At 34.4% G+C, this 25852-nt stretch overlaps 3 protein-coding genes, 1 long non-coding RNA gene and 1 pseudogene across 4 annotated transcripts in view; 2 read left to right on the top strand and 3 right to left on the bottom strand.

Moving 5' to 3' along the window:
- The first annotated feature begins 3325 nt into the window (after positions 1-3325).
- Positions 3326-5858, top strand: LOC132046421 (protein POLLENLESS 3-LIKE 2-like). The gene is made up of 4 exons (XM_059437048.1): positions 3326-3640; positions 4156-4368; positions 4496-4651; positions 4730-5858. The coding sequence occupies exons 1-4, from the start codon at positions 3473-3475 to the stop codon at positions 5612-5614; spliced, it is 1422 nt and encodes a 473-aa protein (XP_059293031.1). The 5' UTR covers positions 3326-3472; the 3' UTR covers positions 5615-5858.
- Positions 5859-5971: 113 nt separating this feature from the next.
- On the bottom strand, positions 5972-7889 carry LOC132046427 (uncharacterized). The gene is made up of 3 exons (XR_009412699.1): positions 6907-7889; positions 6732-6813; positions 5972-6349 (listed from the first exon to the last, which is right to left on the bottom strand). It is a non-coding gene; the product is annotated as an uncharacterized LOC132046427 (long non-coding RNA).
- A 372-nt stretch (positions 7890-8261) lies between these two features.
- LOC132046424 (cell wall protein IFF6-like) overlaps positions 8262-25852 on the bottom strand; it is a 64604-nt gene continuing 47013 nt past the window's right edge. Inside the window, exons 2-9 of the mRNA XM_059437051.1 lie at positions 10452-10523; positions 10270-10341; positions 9906-9977; positions 9724-9795; positions 9544-9615; positions 8778-8830; positions 8505-8570; positions 8262-8424 (exon numbers count right to left, since the gene is read on the bottom strand). Of these exons, the coding sequence (XP_059293034.1) occupies positions 8368-8424; positions 8505-8570; positions 8778-8830; positions 9544-9615; positions 9724-9795; positions 9906-9977; positions 10270-10341; positions 10452-10523 (536 nt within the window). The 3' untranslated portion in view covers positions 8262-8367. The remainder of the gene's footprint in view (positions 8425-8504; positions 8571-8777; positions 8831-9543; positions 9616-9723; positions 9796-9905; positions 9978-10269; positions 10342-10451; positions 10524-25852) is intronic.
- Positions 14487-16129, top strand: LOC132046426 (protein POLLENLESS 3-LIKE 2-like; annotated as a pseudogene).
- On the bottom strand, positions 16401-20338 carry LOC132046422 (L-ascorbate peroxidase 3-like). Its single transcript, XM_059437049.1, has 8 exons — positions 20045-20338; positions 19383-19432; positions 19091-19156; positions 18967-19014; positions 17339-17425; positions 17183-17241; positions 16985-17084; positions 16401-16807 (listed from the first exon to the last, which is right to left on the bottom strand). Exons 1-8 carry the CDS (start codon positions 20265-20267, stop codon positions 16577-16579), a joined length of 864 nt encoding a protein of 287 aa, XP_059293032.1. The 5' UTR covers positions 20268-20338; the 3' UTR covers positions 16401-16576.

Below are 25852 nucleotides of genomic sequence, written 5' to 3'. Positions count from 1 at the left end.
GCAAACCTTATTATAACTTTCTAGGAGTAGTGATATTTCTATATAATGATATTTTAACTCAATAATTCTTAGTGCCCAGTCTAATTTTATAAAGGACATATAATTCTTATCTCACCGTTCTAATTTATGTGACATATTTTAACTCAGTACAAAAATTAAAATAGAAATAAAAACTTTTAATGTTTATGATCGTAAACTTTTATACATTTGTGTGTTTAAATGATCTCGTTAAGGATAAAATGAAATATTTAAAGTTAAGTTGTTTCAAATATAAAAATATGTCTTTTTTTAAACCAACTAATAAGAAAATAATATCACATAAAATGTAATGGAAAGGAGCACTATTTATTGCCTGGCATGGCAACTTCTGCCAACAGTGAAATCTCCTTCACCATGGAGAAAACAATTACCCTTAGCTCGCTTTACAAATGATAAAATTAGTGTAGAACTAAAGCCAGGGGCCAAAAGGAAACTAGAAATACTTTGGAGGACCAAATAAACATAAATGCATAGTTAGAGGAACATACACGGTCAGATGTGGATTCAAAATTCGGAGGTTATGGGTGCCACGCGACGTTGCCATTTATAAAGTCCAAATAAGATAAATATTTGGTCGGATTGATCAACTTTGAGCTTTGATTCAGGTTATTTGCCTTTTCGATTTATATAGACAGATGGATTAAGCGAAAAAAGTGAAATAATTATGACAACTTAGCGCAAAGAAAACTTTTAACAATATTAGTAATATTATAAATAAATATCGTCCATTTATAATTGCACTCAGCAAGTTTCCATATTCTAAAAACACTCAATCTTAGCATAATTATTTACATTAAATAAATACTTCACACTCTATGTAACAAACTTAATATAAAGAGGCAAAATCTTCACATACATAATTTCAGTAAGTGAGACAAAGCCATATTTAAAAGTCTCGACTGACAATAATAAAAAATCTGAAGAGGCCAAATAAATCAAATGGAATCTAGTCTAGTTTTCATGTCGTCCTTTGTTGCAGCATCTTATTTTGTAAACTTCACCAAGATTTACACTATCATAGTTAAACTAAAATTATAATATGCATCCAAATGATTTAAATAATAGAACAATGAGCAAGAGCAACTTACTGCACAGTTCTGAATTTTGACAAATAGAGAGGAGGAGAAAAATTGAAATAAGAAAATTATTATTATTTCACGCTTAAAATAAAATGGAAGAAAAATAAGTCAGAAAAAATTAATATGAAAAAGGTTAACTAAAATTAAGTTTAAAAGTTTTTACAACTAACGTATCTGACTCGTGTATTTAGACATTGTTGTGCCCATGGCCCGATGGATAAGGCGCTTAGCTTCTAATCAAGCATTGTGTCTGAATCAAGCTGGGCGTTAACTCTTTTTGGCAGAATAAACGAAAAACGCAGTATAAAAAAATATATAAGAGTGTGTTATACTGGAATCGAACTCACGTCCTTGAGACATAAACGTGTCCACTTGTCACTGATGCCATGCGCACATTTGTGACTACGGGTGGCACGAGAGCTACTTAACTAATGTCTCATACATATATAGAATTTCGACGAAGGCATCCGGGTGTCGTGGCATCCTCATCCATGTACATAGATCCGCCCCTGTACATCGTAATAGCGCATCTTCGTAAACAATAATAAGAAACACAACGGCTAGTAAAACGGTAACTACAACGGTCGAATATTATTCAAAATCTTTTCTAATTTCTTTTCTTTTAAAATTCCTTTAACTAATAAAAAAAAAAGTGTGAATAGTAGCATGTTTTTATTTTATTTTTACTAAGCTCATCTTAATTCAATCTATGGGTGACTTGGTAAAATTAGCGGCTGAAAACTAATTTTTAATAAGAGGTTTATGTATTTTCTTCCCATACTTAATGTTTAAGTGTATCCTTAAAATTAAAGATATAAAAATTTTAACTTCACATAGTAATATTATTGCTATTATTTATATTGGTAAAAATTAATTTAGTGGTAGTCATGTGGTTGCAATACAATTCGTTGGATGTTATTGTATAAAAAATTATTTACTAATATAAAGATATGAATAGTTTAATTCAAAATTCTAAAATATTTCTACTATAAGAAGTGTTTTCTTTCTTTCTTTCTTCTATTATAAACTTTTTTTACTTTTTACTTTTTCCTTCAAACTTCACTAATATTTAAGCAAAACTAAAATTATAAAATTCACTAATTAACTAAAAAATTGGGGCCTAAAATTTTGGGGTGCCTAAAGCAAAGGGAAGATAAGGGGATCAAAGGGTAGTAATTATTTTTTCTTAATCTCGTTTGATCAATTAAATAGAATAACCTCATGCACTTTTTTAAAGCGATATTATATGTCATATATATAAGCTCATAGTAATCTCATCATTAAAATTTATTTAGATAATGGTAAAATTCTCCTAATAAAATAAGAAATATTTTTATTTCTTAATCTTTTCCGAATTGAAGTAGGATAAACATTTGTTAATATAATCCTTGGTTTAAAAGTTAAAATGAAAAAAGGGTCAACAATAACTCCTTCAACGATATTTTATAGATATTTTTTGATTTGAAGCAATGTAATAAATTTTCGTGTTATCGACGATATTGTATAGATATTTTGTGATTTGCAGAAATGTAATAAATTTTCGTGTTCTGCGTATTATGATTGTTGTATTTTAACTTTAAACCAAGAAACCAAGGATTAGTAATTGTTTATCCTACTTCAATTTGGAAAAGATTAAGAAATAAAGTATTTCCTATTTTATTAGGAATTTTTTTTATTGTTATCTAAAGAAAATTAATGACAGGGTTACTATAATCACCTATATTATCAGTTAAAAAAGTACATGGGGTTATTCTATTTTAATTGATGAAACAATCAAGAAGAATAAAAGATTATTTCCCACTTTTTTATTAGTTAAAGGAATTTTAAAAAAAAAAAACAAGAAAAAGTTTCTTTAAAACTAATAGTTTAATTAGAAAAAAATATGTTTAAAAAGAAAGAAACAATATGTTTATTAGTAAAATGATAAATTTTCTACCCAATTAAATAATAATAATAGGGGCATTTTTTACCCAATTAATTAACAACAGGGACATTTTCAGACCAAACTATTAACAGCAGGGACATTTTTGGATCAACCAATTAACGAAGGATATTTTTATTCAATTCGATATAGTTTAAGGGCATTCTGACATTTTTCCAAAAAATAATGAGAACCCAACGGCTAGTAAAAAAACGGTAACTACAATTAACAACGGTCAGAAAAATTTGAAAGTCTCTCCCTAAATTAGACCCAACTCATAACTTTGTCAGTCCGTCTCTCTCCCTTGTTCTCTATTTCTGTTCTATTCTCCTAAGCACCTCTCTCAACTCGCCCTTCATTTCTGTTCAGATTCCACATATTCTTGTGTCAATTTGGTGCTCACATTTCACGTAATACGAAATAGTAGAAGAAGATGTTGCAAGATATGTGGAATGCACCCCCTGGTTTCAGACCCACCAAATCGGCCCCATCTTCTCCGGCCAAACCCCTTGGTGTCTCGAGAACTCGTTCCGAATCCTTTCACGTTGCCCACAAAGTTCCCATCGGGGACAGCCCTTATGTCCGAGCGAAAAATGTTCAAGTAAGCTTCTTTGGCTACCCCATATAACTTTTTTTGGATGCAGGGGGGAATGCAGAGTGTAAGATATGGGTTCAACATTTGAACCCTGTCACTTTGTAACGGAACCTGTATGTGTTAAAAATTCACTATCTAAGTACAAATAATTGGTTTCGAATGAGTAAATTAAGTGAGTGGTGAAGAAAGGCGATTAAAACTCTATCAGTTCAATCTTTTAAGATTCTTAGCATTGGACTTTTTATATTTAAAAAGTTACGGGTTCATATCTACAATTTATTGTAATTTTGTATAAATTTTTACACATAACATTTATGCTCCGCTTCGAAAATTAGTGGTTCAATTTAACCCCTACCTAATAGTTGTGGTAGAATCCCGAACTCAAACTAAACTTCAAATACTAATCTAGTTCTGTCTGGATGCATATTTTGTTATGTCCATTCATTTTATAAGTTTTATTGTTGTGATTTGATTGGTTCTACTATAAATTAATGTTATGTCTTTTCCATTTATACTTTCAGTTGGTCGAAAAGGATCCGGAAAGGGCAATTCCATTGTTTTGGGCAGCAATAAATGCAGGAGACAGAGTGGATAGTGCTCTTAAAGATATGGCAATTGTAATGAAACAACAAAATAGGGCTGAAGAAGCCATTGAAGCTGTTAAATCTTTGAGAAGTAGGTGTTCAGATCAAGCACAGGAAGCTCTTGACAATATCCTGTTAGACCTATATAAGGTCTGTTACATTTTCTAAATATTTACATATCTGAGAAGCATATTACTGCTTCAAAGCACTGCAAAAATCTTTCAAACTTTCTTCTTTATTCTACCATTAACAATCTGTAAAATTGTGATATCTGCAGAGATGTGGAAGATTGGATGACCAAATAGTCCTCTTGAGGCATAAATTGTTTTTGATACAACAAGGTTTGGCCTTTAATGGGAAGCGCACGAAAACGGCCAGATCCCAGGGGAAGAAGTTTCAGGTTTCTGTGGAGCAAGAAGCAACTAGATTACTGGTAAAATACAAAATTGTGAGACTTGTACTTCATAGGTTTAGATAAAAATCATTTAACAAGTATTTATTAATCTTCCAGGGGAATTTAGGGTGGGCACTGATGCAACAAAATAACTACATTGAAGCAGAGGATGCTTATCGTAGGGCACTAGTGATTGCACCAGACAACAACAAGATGTGCAATTTGGGTATTTGCTTGATGAAACAAGGGAGAGTTGGCGAGGCGAAAGAGACACTTCGGAGAGTTAAACCAGCAGTGGTAGACGGGCCCAGAGGTGTAGATTCGCATCTCAAGGCCTACGAGAGAGCACAACAAATGCTCCGAGACCTCGAGTCTGAAATGATGAATAAAAGTGATGATAGAATTGAACAAAGTAAGCTGTTTGATGCCTTCTTGGGCTCTTCTGCTATCTGGCAGCCTCAGCCTTGCAAGGAACATAATAGTACTAGCACTTTGAGTAATAGTACCAAGTCATGCCGCCAGCCTCAAGATGAATTTGCTAATGAGAACATCAATTCTGCTAACATCATCACAAACAAGACAGGTCCTACTCTGCAAAAGAGTAAGTTGAAGCCAAATATTTCATATGGGAACCTACTCAATATCGACGCTCCCCCATTTTATTCATCCAAGATCATTAAGGAACCAGCAAATGCCCCTTTTCCAGAAAGTCTTAAGAGAACAAGATCTGGAAATGCATCTCACTTAATGAGAACAATTACTGAACCAGAGAATAAGATGAGAAAGCAGTCAATTTCACCAGAGAAAACAGAGGATAGATGGGCAGGATTGCTGCCAGATAGCAAGGATTTTGAAGATGCTATAATTGCCGCTGCTCTAGGCTCAACTCAGGAAACATTCAAGCTGGAAGGAAGTAAAGATACTGCTATCCTTCCGAGGAAAGTCGACAAAAGATTGAGGGTTTTTCAAGACATTACCTTGTCTATGAGTCCACGAGCCTGACTAACTTTATTTATTTTAACTATGACTAGTAATCTAATTGCATTTTTAAATTACAGTAACATCATTGATTTTAACTATCATCGGAGATACACTTGTTCTCCTTTACCCCATACCTGCTCTAGGAGGTCGTATGTGGTAAGACCTCTAATGTCTTTAGGCGGCGTATAATTATTGGTATTGTTGGTGCCTTTGGAATTCCAATTAATCTTCAATAAAAAGTCATTTCTTGTTTCTCATGTGATAATTTCACTCTTTCAGTAACAGGTTTGTCAATGTGAAAATGTGATGCAATCTATGAACAATAATTGAAACCTTTTGTAGAATTCTAAATATTTAAAAGTCACCAAAGGCACATACTCAAGTTATTGATGCAACATGGAGATATCCTTAAGATTTATTATTGATGAAACATGGAGCTATTCAGTGGAGAACAGTCTCTTTTATTCTTGCTCAAATTCAGTTTCTGGTTTACTATTTCTTTCTGTTGAGTCTCGTCGACCAATGTTAGTGGAACAACTGTGACGAATACTTATTAGCTCTCCTCCTGTTGATTAGATAGAAGACACTGAATATTGCAACAACGGCTGCAACAGCAACTCCAACAGCCCTTTGTGTCACTGTCACCGGCATGTTCTTCGAACGTAACGTGTTATTGTCAAATGCTAAATGCGGTAATCCAAGCTCAGAGAGCTTCTTGTGTGCCACTACGCAGTCTCTTTTGAAAGCATCTTCATCCTGTCACAGAATTAAGTTGATTAAATTTAATCATCACTACAAATAAACCTTTGAGTTAGACTGTTTAGGTAGGAAGTTGAAGAAAATGCAGTTGTTTTGGCCACAGTAGATATGAGCATATTGTATCATCAGAAGAAAGTACTCAAACAATATCATTGATTTCTCGTGACACAAGCAATTCCATTCATTTCCTCACTCATTATCTGAGAGAGTGACAAACAAGAGCAAACAAATTAATGTCCAGTCATTTTAGCCAGCCTTGCTGGTATTTTAACGATATTTTTCTTCTTAAATGATGCAAGTTGTGTGTTGACAAATTATATGATGTGTTGCAACAATTGAACTTTGAGAATAGACATGTTAACATGAGCTATCATAATACCGTTGCATAACGTTGCACACAGCTGCGGGATTCTGGATCGTCACGTAGAGCTTTATCAATATGAGGTTCCTCACTGAGCTCCCTAACATATCATTTTGGAAAGTTAACATGAGAATTTTTCTTTTTTACCAATGGTGAACAATAAAAAAAAAGTCTGGGTGTATAGCAATCATACTTAAAGTATGAGTTGTCAAATTGCAAAGTCTTCGCACCAGCTCTTCTGGCCTGCAGCAGCAAACCCAATATATAGACGAACCTTAAGACAAATAGAATTTATGTGTGAGAAATATCAGTATGTTGATGCAAATCCATATTATATAATACCAGTTTGAGGCCTCCACATAATGCTACTATATGATCGGAGTTAGAGATTTCCACTCGGTGAAAGACGTCTCTTAAATCTGACGTACCTAAAAGAACAGCATCAAAAAGAGGAACACCGTAAGTGATAAAAGACGTGTGCAGGAATATAGCACTGACCTTTAGAGTTCTCAAAAACTCATGCCAAGTTTATAATTGCTCCGAGGTTGCTGATAACAGTTTTAACAATATTCACAATGTTAGCAATAGGGGATGTAACCAAGCCAGCTCATGGTCACTGTCCATGATATTCAAGAGCTTCACAAGTTGGAATATGTTTTTTTTTCTTTTCTTTCTCAGAAGTTCTCCTGAGAAATATATGGAACTACAAGTGGAAACAACACTTTAGAGGACGATGAAATTAGACTGAAACAGTGAAATTACAAAGAAGCTAAAGAATGTCATCCACAAGATTATTGACATGTAACCGCCACGTAGATGCAGAACGAAGCAAGAGTTCTTATATTCAAGTAGTTCAGAAACAAATAAACTGCAAGAACTACTACAATTATGCACCAAATATGATAATAATAAAGTCCCTCCCAGTTTAACTCCTCTCATAGCAGCTCTGGTGTTAAATCCGGATCTTTCTCAGCAGGGAGAATACCAAGGATATTAGAGTTAGATAGTTCGTTTTTCCTCTAGCAATATAAAATCTTTCTAATCGAGGGGAAAGCCTATGACTGACAAATTTGGTTTGTTTAACTCTTATAATTGTAATGTTAATCTTATAACAAGTACTAGCTAATTTGAATTTCTTTTCCTATTTCCAACATGATAAGTAAAACTATCTTTCCCCGTGTGATGAGATGTATCAGCTGTGAAAAGAATCCCACGTTAGAGCATACACGTGCCGCTCAGTGATTCTATAAGGGTTTCCATAGGGGTTTTATAATATCCAGTGTCATTCCACATATTGCCAAAGGGTGAACTTCGCAGATAAATTAGATATGTAATACTAGTAAATAGTATTCCTTCCGTCCCAATTTATGTGATAGTAATTTGTCTGGACATGGAATTTAAGAAATAAGAAAAGACTTTTAAATCTTCTTGTTTAAAACAAGTCAAATATGTACGTGTGGTTATAAATTATCTCGTTAAACATAAAAAAGTTCAAAGTTAAATTATTGTCAAATAAGAAAATATGTCATTCTACATTCTTTTTAAAAAGAAAAGTGTGTTATATAAATTGGGACAAAGGGAGTAGTAAATTTTTAATCTTTGTAGCTCGTCTATCCATTACGCGGATTTCAAAATGATAGATCAACTAGTTATGTCAACCTTTTACAGATACATCAGGAAGGCATCCTTCATCTGGTGAAATTGTCGAATCCTGATAGAAAGATAAAAGTTAATGATGGATTTAAAATAAATGAAAGAAGTGCTTAATCTTTTCATCCTTCCTTTGCGTACCTCTCTACCAGGGACAAACTCAATTACCGGACCACCAAGCGTGTGAAGTGCAACAACCCCAGCAAGCTGCAGTCCCAAATAAAAAAGATAGCGCTACTTAGTAATTAAGCACAATGTCTTTTCTTAATATTTTTTATTACTAGCTAACATGAACGGTGTTTTTTTTTTTTTTTTTTTTTTTAATAGCAATTTTCTACACATTATTACCAAACTTAAGAAGCCCCTACTCTAAAATGGGACAACAATTATTGACACAACAAGTATATATCTCACCTGGTAGAGGTCGGGATACGTTATTTCGACATGGTGGTTGCGCTTGATACTTTCTGCACTCCAGACAAAATATTATAAAGGCATTAATTAGAAGGTGGTAGAATTTACGAATTCTTTGCGTTTTGCACCTCCTTTTTTATTTTGAATGATTCACACGCTAATTGTTTTTTATTTCTTTCAAAAACAATAAAACCACTCCTTTTTAAAATATTTGAGGGAAAAGTAGGAACAATTCGAATAAAGAAAAAAATATGGCATATAAGTTAAATTTAAGAATATAATATTTGTATTTTTCAAATTTTCCCCTCCTCATATATTTAAAGGAGTGGTTTTATTGCTTTGCAAGAAAATATGTTAGGATGTGAATCATTTAAAAAATAGGATAGGATGTAAATAATAATAAATAACTAAAACATATATTAAGGGTGCAAAACGCCCAAAAAAAAAAAAACTAGTATTTAATATTGCAAAAGAGAACTTAATATAAATAAAAAATATAGGCATGGTGTATGCAATTAAAAAGATGAATGGTCAACTTTTCGTCTTCAAATGAAAACTCCATCAATGTAGGCATATATAGCGATATAATATATGCTACTGAAACATTGGTAGCTGCAAAGATCCACGAGCAGGCCAAAATAATATTCATGTACTTTAAAATGATAAGTATCAATTCAGCACTAATTAACCATTGCACTATAGACACATGCATATTATTAGCTTATGCGAAGTCTAGAAAGAGTTAAAAGGCTAAACTGAAGCTCACCAATTTCAGTTTTGAGATTATTAATGGCAGATTGAGTGTTCTTTGTCGTAGCATCAGTAGAAGTGCTAGTTCCTGCATCAACATGATGAAAATTGGCAATTGAGAATTGGGATGCATACGTTAAACGAAGCAGATCCGAAGCACTGTAATTCTTCTTGAATATAAGATCATGAAGCTCACCAATTTCAGTTTTGAGATTATTATTGGCAGATTGAGTGTTCATTGTTCTTGTATCAGTAGAAGTGCTAGTTCCTGCAACAACATGATGAAAATTAGAGCAATTGAGAATTGTGATGCATACGCTAAACAAAGCAGATCCGAAGCACTGTAATTCTTCTTGAATATAAGATCATGAAGCTCACCAATTTCAGTTTTGAGATTATTATTGACAGATTGAGTGTTCTTTGTTGTAGCATCAGTAGAAGTGCTAGTTCCTGCAACAACATGAGGAAAATTAGGGCAATTGAGAATTGTGATGCATACGCTAAACAAAGCATATCTGAAGCACTGTAATTCTTCTTGAATATAAGATCATGAAGCTCACCAAATTTCAGTTTTGAGATTATTATTAACAGATTGAGTGTGCTTTGTTGTAGCATCAGTAGAAGTGATAGTTCCTGCATCAACATGATGAAAATTAGGGCAATTGAGAATTGTGATGCATACGCTAAACAAAGCAGATCCGGCTAACGTAATTCTTCTTGAATATAAGACCATGAAGCTCACCAATTTCAGTTTTGAGATTATTATTGGCAGATTGAGTGTTCTTTGTTGTAGCATCAGTAGAAGTGCTAGTTCCTGCATCAACATGATGAAAATATGGGCAATTGAGAATTGTGATGCATACGCTAAACAAAGCAGATCCGAAGCACTATAATTCTTCTTGAATATAAGATCATGAAGCTCACCAATTTCAGTTTTGAGATTATTATTGACAGATTGAGTGTTCTTTGTTGTAGCGTCAATAGAAGTGCTATTTCCTGCATCAACATGACGATTCTTGGCAATTGAGAATTGGGATGCATACGCTAAACAAAGCAGATCCGAAGCACTGTAATTCTTCTTGAATATAAGATCATAGAGCTCAGCCTGTGCTTTTGTTATTGCTTTCCAATACTCGATATCAACTTGTGGTGCCATTGATAATACTAATATGATAACATCGTGATTATACAGTGAAACTATATATTATGCCGAATAGTCGTCACCTTTTGATTTAACTTTGAATTGATTAATGAAGTTATGAAACGGGGATTATATAGAGAGCAAAGGGGAGGGGAATTTTACAAGCGTGAGGCAAAGAAGCAATTAATATGGAACAAGACAAGAAACGAATTTTTTATTTTGCGTCGTCGTATGACACTGAATATGACTTGTGAATAACATTGACAATAGAGACCATTGTCATTTTCTCCGAAATGCCCCCTTTAGTTTTCTACAAGGGTTTTTGTATAATGCCCGCATTTTCCCATTCGAAAACAAAAGTTCCCTACTGTAGTTATTCAGTTCTGTCTAGGGTTCTGATAATCTCATTGGTATTTTCGAAAAGAACATTGATAACCGTTCCTGTGGTAATTGAAGTCCAATTTCACCCACCCGAAATCGAAATCGGCATCGGTTCCGATAATATAGCAGTAGCAGATGTAAAGTAGTGGCATTGGTACGGTGATGGTGCATCCATTGCATTCGGTTTGATCTATGCATACATTAGTTAAAAATTGGTAAGTATATGTTTATGTTAAATTCAATCTCATTTGGGATAAATGAGTAGTAGGTGCAGTGCTATTTTGTACCCACTAGCTAACAATGATTCCTATTACATATTCTATCTTCCATAATTAATGCTTATAGGAGTTGGTTACAAGTACACCTTGAATCTATGCAAGCTCAAGTAAAAAACTCCTGTGCTTTACCAAATATATTTATTCAATAGTCTTTTTTAGGAACCTTGGGTTATGTTTGCTTTGTGGTTTAAGTTCTCGTGTCTCATCTAAGCTAATTGCATTGGTGGTCCATGAGCTATATTCTCTATTGTTTCTGGGATACACAGATACACATTGTTCTGCTAGTTTTTGCTTTGAATACCTCAGACATTATAATAACATATGGTATAACTGATTGCACATGAAACGGTCTTGTGAGGAGTTTGATGACGATTTCATAGGCATCAAGGTATCTGCTGGCATGCTAGTTTCAACAGATTGGTTTTAGCATTTATTTGTATTAATGTCAATAATGAACTGGGATTGGTTTTGCCTCTCTGTTTTTTGAAGGCTTCTGACCGTGTTGGTGATAGTATCTTTGTCAGTATAAACATTAGTTTGTCATAGGTTACATCTTATCAACATATCAAACATTTAGCAACTTTTTCACCTTTCTTATACATCCATGTTATCAGATCTCATTAAAATGTTCTGCTAAAGTTGGATGTCTTAGTTTTATCATTTCATTTTGCAGACTACATTCATTAAGTTTTGCATGCAGTGCAAGCTTCAGTCGTGATATTATATTCTTGCTCATGATGCTATGGTCTTTCAACTTAACAGTATGATACTTGCTGTTCCTTAACCTCGAATGGAAACACTACCTAAGATGCCCCGGTTTAGAAATTTAAGACTTCACTTTTTGGGTGATGTTTTCACATTTTAAAATGTGGGATCCATACCATGACGCAAGTATTATCTAAGTATGCAAGGTCTTTAGACTTCCTGTTGACGATTCAGTTGGCAAATGATTATTGGCCTGCATTTACAGTGAAAATTCCTCCTTCAACTCCTCCTGATTTTGTGATGTTTTGATTGCCAGCACATGTCTTCTTGATCAGTGTATTTATTTTTCCTGTCCTCCCATTCCTTCTTCAGCTCCTCCTGATTTTGTGATGTTTTGATTGCCAGCACATGTCTTCTCGATCAGTGTATTTATTTTTCCTGTCCTCCTCGCGTCTCAGTCTTCAGTTATTCATCGTTGTCAAAAGACTAAATTGTGTGAAACTGAATCAGGTCTTGAAAGCAACAATGACATGTGGGTTGACAAACATAAGCCTCATTTCCCGGAAGAGCTTGCAGTCCACAAGAAGAAGGTAAAGAGCTGTATGTATTTTTCTTAGTCTTCTCAGATGTGAGGTTTTAATGATTGTTTCCTGTGCATGATTTTGCAGGTCGAAGAAGTGAAAACATGGTTGAAGAAAGACTAAAAGCTGTAATGGTTCTTAATTAAGAACGTCTAAAAAGCCATATTAGTTTCATTCTTTTCTTAGACTTCTGATATTGTGACAAGACATGGTCATCAATTCCTGGTTCAGCCGGGTGAATATTGCTTTTCTATCTTCCTTTTCCCTAAAATCTTAATATAGTTCATTGTTTCTTATTCTTTGGTAGTATTCTTAAAATCGTTGTAGAAGATATTGTAAATAATTACTGATTGTTGCTTTGCTGAGGAACCCTGTCTAATGAAGGATGAGTGGAGCGTTGACTATAATCAATCAATGAGCTATGGCTAAATCCCGAATCAGTTGGGCTCGGGCACATAAGTTTTCTGTATCCATTTTGCTTTATTCAGCTCCATTTCATTCACATACTAAATAATTTGTCTTCCACAATGTGGTTTTTCTAAAACTAGAGGTCCCATAATCTTACGCATATCCTTGCATGGGGATATGCGCCTTTAACCAGAACTAAAACTGTTGACAAACGTCAGATATAGTAGTTTAATAACAACTAAGCATTCATCTGAAAAGTTAGCATCGCCTATAGGAATCCTGAGCTTCCACTGTATTTTGTTCTTAGCCAAGTCTGCAGTAACTCTCAGAGATTATAGGTCTTTTGCGACTGTACTCGTGTAAAATTTGGTCTATCTATCCTTTTTTTTTTTTTTTTTTTTGACCTTCAATCATTATATTGTTTCGCCTAAAATCGGTGCATGGTCTGTTAAAATGCACACCTTTTGGGTTTGTTGCGTTATTATGCTCCCTTGGGAAAGAGTGCTTGTCGGTGCACACATAAAGCAGTGAGAAGAGAGATTAAGCATACACATGCTCAGATAAAGTATCTTTTCTTGTTTCCCTTATTTGCATTTTGTTGCCTGGAACACCCCTCCCCCACCCTCCCCGGTGGGGATGTACTTGGGATATTACAACAACTTATGGACATCAGGTGTGTCTGCCATGCTTTGTTTTTTAGCAAATTGGGAATAAATTTTTGTTTCATAGTTCGGAGTCGCACCTGCTTGATCCCAAAAAGAAGTTTTCGCTTGCCCTGGTAGTTGCTTAGACATGTAAGTGGAAAAGGTAAGCCGTTTATGGTGCTAAAAGGGAAAAATTTTGATCTAGGAAATTGTTATTAGTAACTTCTTCCTGTCCGACATATAGCGTCCGTAATTTTGAGGGTTTAATCTTTCCAGATGCACATGTTTTCACGGTGTTTTTGACATGACAGGTGTTTTCTGCACTCTTAAGACTTTACATTTCCGGAACTGAGATTTTTCCTCTGCTGGATGCAGGATGATCATAACCTTCTGGTGTTGGAAAAACTGTATGCCACTGTTTTCTTTACTCTTTAATTCACTATCTAAGTACAAATAATTGGTTGCGAATGAGTAAATTAAATGAGTGGTGGAGAGAGGCGATTAAAACTCTATCAGTTCAATCTTTTAAGATTTCTAGCATCGGACTTTTTATATTTAAAAAGTTACGGGTTGCTGTCTACTATTTATTGTAATTTTGTATAAATTTTTACACATAACATTTATGCTCCGCTTCGAAAATCAGTGGTTCAATTTAACCCCTACCTAATAGTTGTGGTAGAATCCCGAACTCAAACTCATAAACTTCAAATACTAGATCTAGTTCTGTCTGGATGCATATTTTGTTATGTCCATTCATTTTATGAGTTTTATTGTTGTGATTTGATTGGTTCTACTATAAATTAATGTGATGTCTTTTCCATTTATACTTTCAGTTGGTCGAAAAGGATCCGGAAAGGGCAATTCCATTGTTTTGGGCAGCAATAAATGCAGGAGACAGAGTGGATAGTGCTCTTAAAGAAATGGCAATTGTAATGAAGCAACAAAATAGGGCTGAAGAAGCCATTGAAGCTGTTAAATCTTTGAGAAGTAGGTGTTCAGATCAAGCACAGGAAGCTCTTGACAATATCCTGTTAGACCTATATAAGGTCTGTTACATTTTCTAAATATTTACATATCTGAGAAGCATATTACTGCTTCAAAGCACTGCAAAAATCTTTCAAACTTTCTTCTTTATTCTACCATTAACAATCTGGAAAATTGTGATATCTGCAGAGATGTGGAAGATTGGATGACCAAATAGTCCTCTTGAGGCACAAATTGTTTTTGATACAACAAGGTTTGGCCTTTAATGGGAAGCGCACGAAAACAGCCAGATCCCAGGGGAAGAAGTTTCAGGTTTCTGTGGAGCAAGAAGCAACTAGATTACTGGTAAAATACACAATTGTGAGAATTGTAGTTCATAGGTTTAGATGAAAATCATTTAACAAGTATTTATTAATCTTCCAGGGGAATTTAGGGTGGGCACTGATGCAACAAAATAACTACATTGAAGCAGAGGATGCTTATCGTAGGGCACTAGTGATTGCACCAGACAACAACAAGATGTGCAATTTGGGTATTTGCTTGATGAAACAAGGAGAGTTGGCGAGGCGAAAGAGACACTTCGGAGAGTTAAACCAGCAGTGGTAGACGGGCCCAGAGGTGTAGATTCGCATCTCAAGGCCTACGAGAGAGCACAACAAATGCTCCGAGACCTCGAGTCTGAAATGATGAATAAAAGTGATGATAGAATTGAACAAAGTAAGCTGTTTGATGCCTTCTTGGGCTCTTCTGCTATCTGGCAGCCTCAGCCTTGCAAGGAACATAATAGTACTAGCACTTTGAGTAATAATACCAAGTCATGCCGCCAGCCTCAAGATGAATTTGCTAATGAGAACATCAATTCTACTAACATCATCACTAACAAGACAGGTCCTTCTCTGCAAAAGAGTACGCTGAAGCCAAATATTTCATATGGGAACCTACTCAATATCGACGCTCCCCCATTTTAGTCATCCAAGATTATTAAGGAACCAGCAAACGCCCCTTTTCCAGAAAGTCTTAAGAGAACAAGATCTGGAAATGCATCTCACTTAATGAGAACAATTGCTGAACCAGAGAATAAGATGAGAAAGCAGTCCATTTCACCAGAGAAATCAGAGGATAGATGGGCAGGTTTGCTGCCAGATAGCAAGGGTTTTGAAGATGCTATAATTGCTGCTGCTCTGGGCTCAACTCAGGAACGATTCAAGTTGGAAGGAAGTAAAGATACTGCTATCCTTCCGAGGAAAGTCGACAAAAGATTGAGGGTTTTTCAAGACATTACCTTGTCTATGATTCCACGAGCCTGACTAATTTTATTTCTTCTAACTATGATTAGTAATCTAATTGCATTTTTAAATTACGGTAACATCATTGATTTTTAACATCCCCGGAGATAAACTTGTTCTCCTTTACTTCCTCTAGGAGGTCGGTCTGATGTCGTAGTGTAACACATTATCTTTAGGCAGCGTATAATTATTGATATTGGTGCCTCTGTGGAAGGCCAACATCCCTTTTTTATTTTTTTTATTTTTTTTTATTTTTATGCCTTTACGGCAATTAATCTTCAATAAAAATTTACTTCTTTTTTCATGTGATAGATAGTAGTTTCACTTTTTCAACACCATGCTGTCTTGTCACACTCCAAGTAAGCAATGTGAAATGTTATCCAATCAATGAAATTCTTGCTCAATAAGGAATAATTGAAACCTTTTGTAGAATTCTGAATATATAAAAGTCACCACCAAAGGCACAGTTTTATATTATTACTACTAGTACATTTGAGTAAATTTTACATATTTAAGTTATGATGAAACATGGAGATATTCCCCAAGATTTATTATTTAAAGAAACGTGGAGCCATTCAGTCGAACGGCCTTTTTCTTCCTGCTTATCGGTTTCCGGTTTACTATCTTTCTAGTTCACCAAGTTACTGAAACTGCTGTGACGAATACTTGTTAGTTCTCCTCTTGTTGATTAGATAGAAGACACTCAATATCACAACAGCAGCTGCAACAACAACTCCAACAGCCCTCTGTGACACCGGCATATTCAGAACTGGCTTGCTTTTTTCCAATCCCAAAAATGGTGAATCTGGTAATCCAAGGTCAGAGAGCTTCTTGTGTGCCACTTCGTAGTCCTTTAAGAAAGCCTGATTATTCTGTCACAGAATTAAGTTTATTAAACTTATCAATTTCTACAGAAAAACCGACTGTGAAGTTGAAGAGTAGATATGTGCATATTGTTAAATCAGAAGAAAGTTCTCAAACAATATCATTGACGTGTTGTAACAATTGAACTTTGAGAATAGACATGGTAACATGAGCTATCATAATACCTCTGCATAAAGGCCCACAAGGCGGATGAAGTTTGGATCCTTAACCAGAGCTTCATCAGTGGGCTGAAGTTGACTCGAATCCTTATTTTTGAAGAGCTCCCTAATATATCAGTGTATCATTTGGGAAAGTAAACGTGAGAATATTTCTTTTAATCAATGGTGAAATATAAAAGAAGTCTGGTTGTATAGTAATCATACTTAAAGTATGAGTTGTCAAATTTGAAAGTCTCGCCGGTGCGAGGACCTGCTCTTCTGGCCTGCAGCAGCAACCCAAAATAGGAAACCTTAAGACAAATAGCATTTTATGTGTGAGAAAATATCAGTATCTTGATGTAGAGCCATATTATATAATACCATTTCGAGGCCTCCAGATAATGCTACTATGTCTCTGTTGTCAGAGATTCCCACTTTGCGAAAGACATCTCTTAAATCTGATGCACCAAAAAAAACAGCATTGAAAAGAGGAACGCAGTAAGCAATAAAAGACGTGTGGAGGAATATAGCACTGAGCTTTAAAGCTCTAAGAAATTCATGCTAAATTCAACAATTGCTCCAAGCAGGGAAGGATTTACATGATGCCGAGGGTGTTCACCCGAACACCCTCGGCAAAAACTTACAGTGTATATATAGGGTCAATTTTCTGTGTTTATGTACATATATTAACTTTCGAACACCCTGACTAAATGTAAAAGGTTAGCTCAAGTGGTCCAGGGTGTTCAAAATTGTCTCTAGCGTCCTAGGTTGGATTCCCGTTAACAACATTATATTTTATATTTAGCTTTTGTTGTTTTTTCAAACCCCCTAAGTGAAAATCCTAGATCCGCCACTGGCTCCAAGGTTGCTGATAACAGTTTTCAATAGTCACAATATTAGCAATAGGATGTAATCAAGCCAGTTCACGGTCGTCACTGTTCATGATATTCAAGAGCTGCACAAGTTGGACTATGTTTTTTTCTTTTCTTTCTCAGAAGTTCTCCTGAGAAATATATGGAACTGCAAGTGGAAACAACACTTAGGACTATGCAATTAGTGCAAATTACAAAGAAACTAAAGAATGTAATCTCCAAGATTATTGACATGTAACCGCTGTAGAGAAATATAGCAGAAGAAAACTTAAATCGGGGAGACCTTCTGCTAGCCCAAGATCGTTAACTAAGATCGGAAGATTCAACTAAAGAAGAGGAAGCTTTGGAAAGGAAGTGTTTACTTGAATTGCTTTGAAGTGGACTGTGTTAGGTTAACTTGGCTTGATTACAAATGACTAAGGCCACCCCTATTTATACTTGTCTAGGGATGGTTCTAGATAGAATTATCTAGATATATCTACAAAATATCTAGTTAGTCTTATCTTCTAACATTACTCTAGAATATCTAGATTTTTCTTTAAGATAATTATCCAAGATCCTACACTAGACTATTCTAGATCCCTCCTCCAAAAAATCAACTTTACTTCTTCACGACCGCATATATGTAGAACGAAGCAAGAGTTCCTATATTCAAGTTGTTCAGAAACAATAAACTGCAAGAACTACAATTATGCACCAAATAGGATAATAATCAAGTCCCTCTCAGTTTAACTCAAAGTTCTCTCATATCAGAGTTAGATAGCTGATAGCTTTTTGTTCTCTGGCAATATAAAAGTTTTTCAATCAATGGGGAAAGCATATAATTTACAAATTTATACTAACAAGTACTAGCTATTCTTTTCCTATATATCAGGCTAACTCTTTCCCCGTTAAAGAGGCATATTTTTTCAACATGATAAATAAAATATCTTTCCCCGTGTGATGAAATGTTTCAGCTCTGAAAAGAATCCCATGTTAGAGAATGCACGTGCCCCTCAGCGATTGTGTAAGGGTTTTCAGAGGGGTTTATAACCGTCCTTGGTCACTCAACACATTCTCAAAGTGTGAAATTTCGCATATATATAAATTAGATAAGTAATTAGTAGTAAATTTGTGATTTTTTAAAGATGACTAACCTTGACTGCCATCAGGAAGGCACCCTTCATCTGGTGAAATTGGTGAATCCTGGTAGAAAGGTAAAAGTTAGTGATGGGTTTAATATAAATAAAAGTAGTTAATTTTTCATCCTTCCTCTTCGTACCTCTCTACCAGGGACAAACTCGATTTTTGGACCACCAGGCATCTCAAGAGCAACAACCCCAGCAAGCTGCAGTTCCAAATATAAAAAAAGATAGTACTACTACTAATTGAATTAAGCACAATGTCGATTCTGTAAGAACCAGTATAGTATTCTTTTTATGCTCTTTTTTTTATTACTAGGATGAATCTAGCATTAATTAGCAATTTACTACACCTCCTTAGCTATCATTGAAATTAAGCAGCCTTCTCCAAAATGGACAGCATGTTATTGACACAACAAGTATAGATCTCACCTGATAGAGGTCAGGATACGTTATTGTGCGATGGCTGTTCTTGATATTTTCTGCACTCCAGATACAATATAAAGGCATTCATTAATTAGAAGGTGGTAGTATTACTATTGCAAAAGAACACTTAAATATAAACAAAATATGGGCTTTGGTGTATGCCGTCTTCAGAAGACAATAGACTGGTTTAACTTACCATAATGTTGGAAATTTTTTGAAAAGATCGAATGGTCAATCTTGGTCTTAAAATGAGAATTTCGTAAAGATAAGCATAGTCATCCCCCCGTGACTGGGCACAAAATTTAATAAAGAATGAAAGATTTTTAAAATTTGCGTCTAATCAATCCATAGATATTTGTATAAGAAATTTAAGGACAAATTAAGAAGTTTAATCTTAAATTCTTTCAAAGTATAGAAATATTTATCGACAAAAAAGGAAAGTACATTACATATATTCGGACATAGGGAGTCATACTGGAACATTAGTAGCTGCAAAGATCCACAAGGCAAAAATATTCATGTACTTTAAAATGATATCAATTAAGCACTAATCAACCATTGCACTAACAATTGATTAATCAATGAGAATATAAAATTTATTTGCACGCATATTAATTAGCTTATGCGAAGATACTGTAGAAAAGTTAAAAGGCTAAAATGAAGCTCACCAATTGCAGTTTTGATATTATTATTGGCAGATTGAGTATTTGGTTTAGCATCATTAGAAGTAATAGTTCCTTCATCATGATGAGAATTGGCAATTGAGAATTGGGATGTGTATGCTAAACGAAGCAAATCAGCAGCACTGTACTTATCCTTCGGAAGATTTTTCAGCTCTTCTCGTGCTTTTGTTATCTCTTTCTGATACTCGGCATCGACTCGTGGTGCCATTCGATAGTACTAATATGATAATGTTGTAATAATACACTAAAACTATATATTATGCAAAGTGATCGTAACCTTTTGATTTAAATTTGATTTGAATAATGAAGTTATGAAACGGGGATTATATATAGAGAGCAAAAGGAGGGGAATTTTGTAAGCGTGACGTAAAGATGCAATGAATATGGAACAAAGCAACGAATATGGAACAACACAAGTAACGAACTCTTTATTTTGCTTCTTCGTATGACACTGAATATGACTCGTGAATAACATTGAGGAAAAAAGTCGTGATGTACGCGTTGGCCTTTAATTGGAGGAAAAAGAAAAGAACATTTGTAATTTTGTATGAGGGAAGAAATATGCTAATAGTTTTCGTACCCCTAATTGCCATTGAATTATTATTTCAAAATTTTTGGGGAAAGAACGTAATTGTCCCTTGAAAAACAAAATAGTTACCCGCCCTTAACCCTTTACTTTCGTGCCCTCAAACTATTTATCTGGAATGTCCTCAAAATTATGATACCAACATGGTATATAAATATATTGAGATGGTATCATGTTCATTTATTCAAAAAGACACTTTTCTCAAAAAATATCTATGATATCATTATCTTATATACATCTATTGTAATGTTATATATCATGGAGGACTGCTTCAGTCATTCAATGAGACACTCCTAAGTTCTCTGTAATACCATCGTGGTATATAAACATACTGAGATGGTGTTATTTAGGTCTGCTTCAGTCCTTCTGTTAGTCCTCCATGAAACCACACCATGATATATAAATATACTGCGATAGTATCACGGAGGAAGGATTTTGGATGAGGAGGTACTCGGGTAAATATTTTTGGTCGGTTGGGTAAGAAGTGAAATTATTTTAGAGGGCGCATGGGGCGGATAAAAAATTTGCATTTTAGGGGTACTTTGTGTGGTTTTCCCAAAATTATTCAACATTTTGGGCTTCTTGTAATGCGGAAATAAAATTTGGATAAAAAATAGGGAAAACTACATATATATATATATACATATATATATACATATATATATATATATATATATATATATATATATATATATATATATATATATATATATATATATATATATATATATATATATATATATATATATACATATTAAGGAGAAATATTTACGAAACGCGATGATAGTTTTCCTTATTTACAAAACATAAAGAATAATTACAAAACTTGACAGTGTATGAATACTGTATGAATATTGTATGAAATCAAGTATATTGAATCCAGAAAATTTTATTTTTTCTCTGCAGAGTGTATGATAGTGTATGAATACAGTACGTATATTCATACAATTTTCATACACGATTCACACATATTTTTCATGCTTACTGGAAAATAACCAGATCTGGTTGTGTTTGTCCATTCCGGCGTTTCGCCGTTGAAGCAACACCATTTAGAGCACCACGCCGCCACCCCGACTATCCTCTTCCCTCCGCCACCAGATCTCCGGCATTGCTCTGGCGTTTCGCTGATGAAGTACTGCCGCCACCCCCGCTATCCTCTTCCCTGCGCACCAGATTTGGCGGTTCTGCGCAAAAAATTCCGGTGGATTCCACATGGGAGGATGGAATGGCACCCGCACGCGGGAAGACCATTAACAGTGGTGTCGTTTGGGTTTGTAATGTTTTTTTTTTTTTTTTGGTAGAATGTCTATGTGTATAGGTATTGTAATGTTATGTTTTGTAAATAAAAAAATATCGTCACGTTTCGTAAATATTCTCCCTAAATATGTATATATATGTAAATTACCCTAAAAAATATCCAAAAAGCCAAGCATACTATTAGAAATTCTTACATGTGAAACTCAAAACTCTACGTTATTATGTTGGAGTTGGAAAAATTCCTAGAATTTGAAATCTACAATTTATGGAGTTTGAACTGTCTCCTTATCAAACTCCGGGACAGTGTTATAGATTCCCTTGAGTTCCACACTATTTCAAATTCAAAGTTTTTTTTTTTTTTTTTCATTTGTAGAAGTTGAAACTCGAGTTCAAAAATGTATCATGAGTGAAATTGATCCTTAACATTGTTTGAGCAATTTAATTATTAGGAGGTACAATGAGTGAATATAGTCCTTTTAACATTATTTCACTCCTTCTACCTATCAACACTTACACTATATTGTATCACGATGTACCGTGAGTGAAATAATCTTTTAACACTATCACTCATTACACTTAACAAATTCGTAGAGTTTGCAATGAAAAATTCCAGGAAGAAACGTTGGAGTTTGAACTATCACAGTTAAAAACTCCATGAATAAATCCTAGAGTTTGAACTTCATATTTGAAACTACTGAAATTTTCTTGTGCTAGAGTTTCACTTGTCAAAACTTTGAAGTTTTTTCATGTTTTAGCTAATTAGGGATTTGTAAATTTTATTTCTTCCTTAAAAGTTGGTTATTTAAATTGCAAAAAGTAAAAAGAATCTGCTAACCTAATAGTATAAATGGAGCGTGAGTTCGATGGAAAGTTAGGTGTCACCACAACTCGTAAACTTTAAATTTTGAATCCGACTCACATATTAAATTATACATTCTGACATAATTTATGTGAGTATTAGTAACACATTGTTTAATATTGCAACCCGATTGTGCATTAGCAGCATAGGATTTCATACTCTCTAGGAAAAAAAAAAGCCTTTTTAGAATATCAGTTATGCAAAGATTAAATTATTAGTATTATTGAGTTTTATGTGAAAAAACAATTGTTTAAATTTTCACATAAATTTCAGCATTATTAAGTTTAATACAATGGTTGTTACTCTCCTCATAACTAATATTTGCATGAATTTATATACTTACGTAGGATTAGAATGTGAAATAAGAATAGAGATACTAAATAATACATGAATTAATAGACACTTAAATGAAAAATATCCCACATAGTAAATAAACTTATATTTGTTTTAAATATTCAATAAAATTACTTTTATAATATTAAAATACTTACATTACTGATTTCTGAATTATAATCCAAAATTCATGTGTAATTTGCCTCTGAACCAAACTAACCCTAAATGAATAGAGAACTATCAAATGACGAATAATTGAAAAATCACTTGCAGGTCTGCGATACCTCCCTTTTTACCTCATTTCATCTTAGTCATGCACCAAATTATAAATTTACCTGATACAACAAGCAAACGAACAGAATGGTCGATCCTATAGATTGGACTAAAACGGCCCCATTTCAAAATTGATACAAGCATGGAACTAAATTAAAGGCCTTTTTTACGCTACATCATAGAGTTTGGACTTGTGAGTTGCGACTTCTTGCGTGTATGACATTAAAATTAGGCCAAATGCATATACAGACCCTTAAACTTGATCCAATTTTCCATTTTGGCACTTTAACTCATCCTTGTTCCATTTAGGCCCTTCAACATTATCTCAACTATGTCTTTTAAACCCAAAACGCTGACGTGGCAAAAATGTCTCTCCTTACACGCGTGAGTTGCTCTCAGATCATAATTTTGTTTTATTTTTTCTTCTTAAAACTCAGATTGCCATCTTCATTTTTACCACCACCCTTCTGCCACTACCTTTCTCTTGCTTCCTCCTTGTGGCATGACCACCCACTCCACTCTCACAAACAAGAACGAACAACCACAAAATTAAAGCCGGCAGGATTAGTTTTCCAGCAAACTAATGTAAGAAAGCTTACGAAATTGATAAAATTTCGCAATGGGTATTGAAAAAAAAAAAAACTGCCTTTGATACTTATTCAACCTTACAAATTTGAACTTGTGTGAGATGGGTTTAGACTAATTGTGTTGTATAGACCATCACAAGCAAGACTTTGGAATTGGGTATTCAGAAAATTTTAAGGGAAAAAAACATCAGCAGCGAATAATAAAAATGCAGTTTCGAGTGATTAAAGCAATTCCTTTGTATTTTTATGGTTAGTGTACTCCATTGTTCGTTGTTGAAATTATTGATTTCAAATCTTTTGATGTTTCAAGATTCTGCTGACTTCTTTTACAAAGGCGGAAACAATGGAAGATGATGGACTCATGGACCTAAAGGTGATGGTCACTGTTTTGGATTTCAAATTATGGAAGAAGAAGATTTTTGGTGATGGGGAGGAGCACTACTGGTTTTGGCCAAGAATGACAAAATGGATTCATTGTTGAAAACTTGGAAGACACGACATATTTTTTTCTTCTCTTTTTCCTCATTAATTAGACTTAAGTTCACATGGACTTTCTTTATTGGCATTTTTGCCATGTCATGCGAGTGAATCTCACGCTCTTCATTTGGTTCCTTATTCATTTTTTTTGTGTTTAAAAGACACGGTTGAGATGATGTTGGAGGGTCTAAATGGAACAAGCATGAGTTACAGTGCTAAAATGAAAAATTTGACCGAGTTCAAGGGGTCTGTATATGTATTTGGCCTTAAAATTACAATGGTATCTTCTTCTTTTTTTTGTTATTTTGGCAATAAGCTAGTATAAGAACAACTAGTAGAAAACAGAGAATTAATAAATGTGGTGATGCCAATCTGCGAATAATTCTTCGCCAATCAGGAATATGTTTGAACCATGAGTAGAACTATATTTCAAAGCAACCAAAGACATGTTATTTTACACTTTGAGTAGTGATGTTCGGCCTAAAATGCATATATTTAACTATTAGTTGCCTCGCATTTTAGTACTTTTAATTGTCTTTTGAGTATTGATTATATCACTTTGTGCTTAATATTATATTTTTACTATATAGGAATAAAGCGGTGCAAAAATGAAGAGATTTGGAGCAAAATTGTATAAAAACACGGAAGAAGGAAAGAAAAAAAAAAGGAAAGAAAGAAGAGACAAGGAAGGAGGCACAATGATTGTTATTTAATGATGGGCTGATGATGTGTAATGATATGATTATTATTTAATAATGGGCTGATGATGTGTAATGCTTACTTGCAAGACAAAACAAAAAGGAAAGGAATAAGCAAAGAATTTGTAAAAGGAGAAAGAACTCACCTGGCTGCCACCGACCGAAGCAAAAAAATTGAGATTGTGGCTTGTGCTGCTCACGCGTTGCACGCCCAATGCGGAGCCAAGCAGCCTCTGATTCTTGTTTTCCTCATTGTCTTCCGTGTTGCACTGATTCTTGTTTTTCTGATTGTCTTCCGCGTTGCATCCGCGACGCAGGTGTGACACGAGTCCGCTATTTTTTTTCCTGATCCAAGTTGGATTTGGTTTTTAAAAGCCTAGGCCTTTTGATACCCTACAGATACATATTCTACACGGTTTGGACATAACTTTGGATGACTTGAAACCCTTAGTTCAGAACTTTGGACCTAGAGAGAACTTGGAGTCGCCATGGAGGCCGTACTTATAGGGTTTTACCTTCTCTTCTCTGTAATACTTATTTTGATATTTTTATTCGGATGATTTGTTGTTTTTCTTCCATGTCTATATGGAGCTAAACTCTTTAGTTCTAGGGCTTTGACACAAACATGAAAGTTGACGTTTGATTATCGTTTCTATCTATTAAATTTTCATATTTTTGGGTTGCTTATTTATTCTTGTGCTTAATTGTTTGATTACTTGATCA

The sequence above is a fragment of the Lycium ferocissimum genome, chromosome 2, assembly GCF_029784015.1.
Source record: "Lycium ferocissimum isolate CSIRO_LF1 chromosome 2, AGI_CSIRO_Lferr_CH_V1, whole genome shotgun sequence".
In the NCBI taxonomy this organism is placed as follows: Eukaryota; Viridiplantae; Streptophyta; class Magnoliopsida; order Solanales; family Solanaceae; genus Lycium; species Lycium ferocissimum.
The sequence above is the reverse complement of the archived record's forward strand: the minus strand, read 5'-3'. Positions and strand labels throughout refer to the sequence as shown.

Coding starts and splice junctions, on each gene's coding strand:
- LOC132046422 (XM_059437049.1), bottom strand. CDS start 20,267: ATGGCACCACGAGTCGATGCCGAGTATCAGAAAGAGATAACAAAAGCA. Junction 19,433..20,044: donor TAATATCAAAACTGCAATTG/GTGAGCTTCATT, acceptor TCTGGAGTGCAG/AAAATATCAAGAACAGCCAT. Junction 16,808..16,984: donor TTGTGGGCCTTTATGCAGAG/GTATTATGATAG, acceptor ATTCTGTGACAG/AATAATCAGGCTTTCTTAAA.
- LOC132046421 (XM_059437048.1), top strand. CDS start 3,473: ATGTTGCAAGATATGTGGAATGCACCCCCTGGTTTCAGACCCACCAAA. Junction 3,641..4,155: donor TCCGAGCGAAAAATGTTCAA/GTAAGCTTCTTT, acceptor TTATACTTTCAG/TTGGTCGAAAAGGATCCGGA. Junction 4,369..4,495: donor TCCTGTTAGACCTATATAAG/GTCTGTTACATT, acceptor TGATATCTGCAG/AGATGTGGAAGATTGGATGA.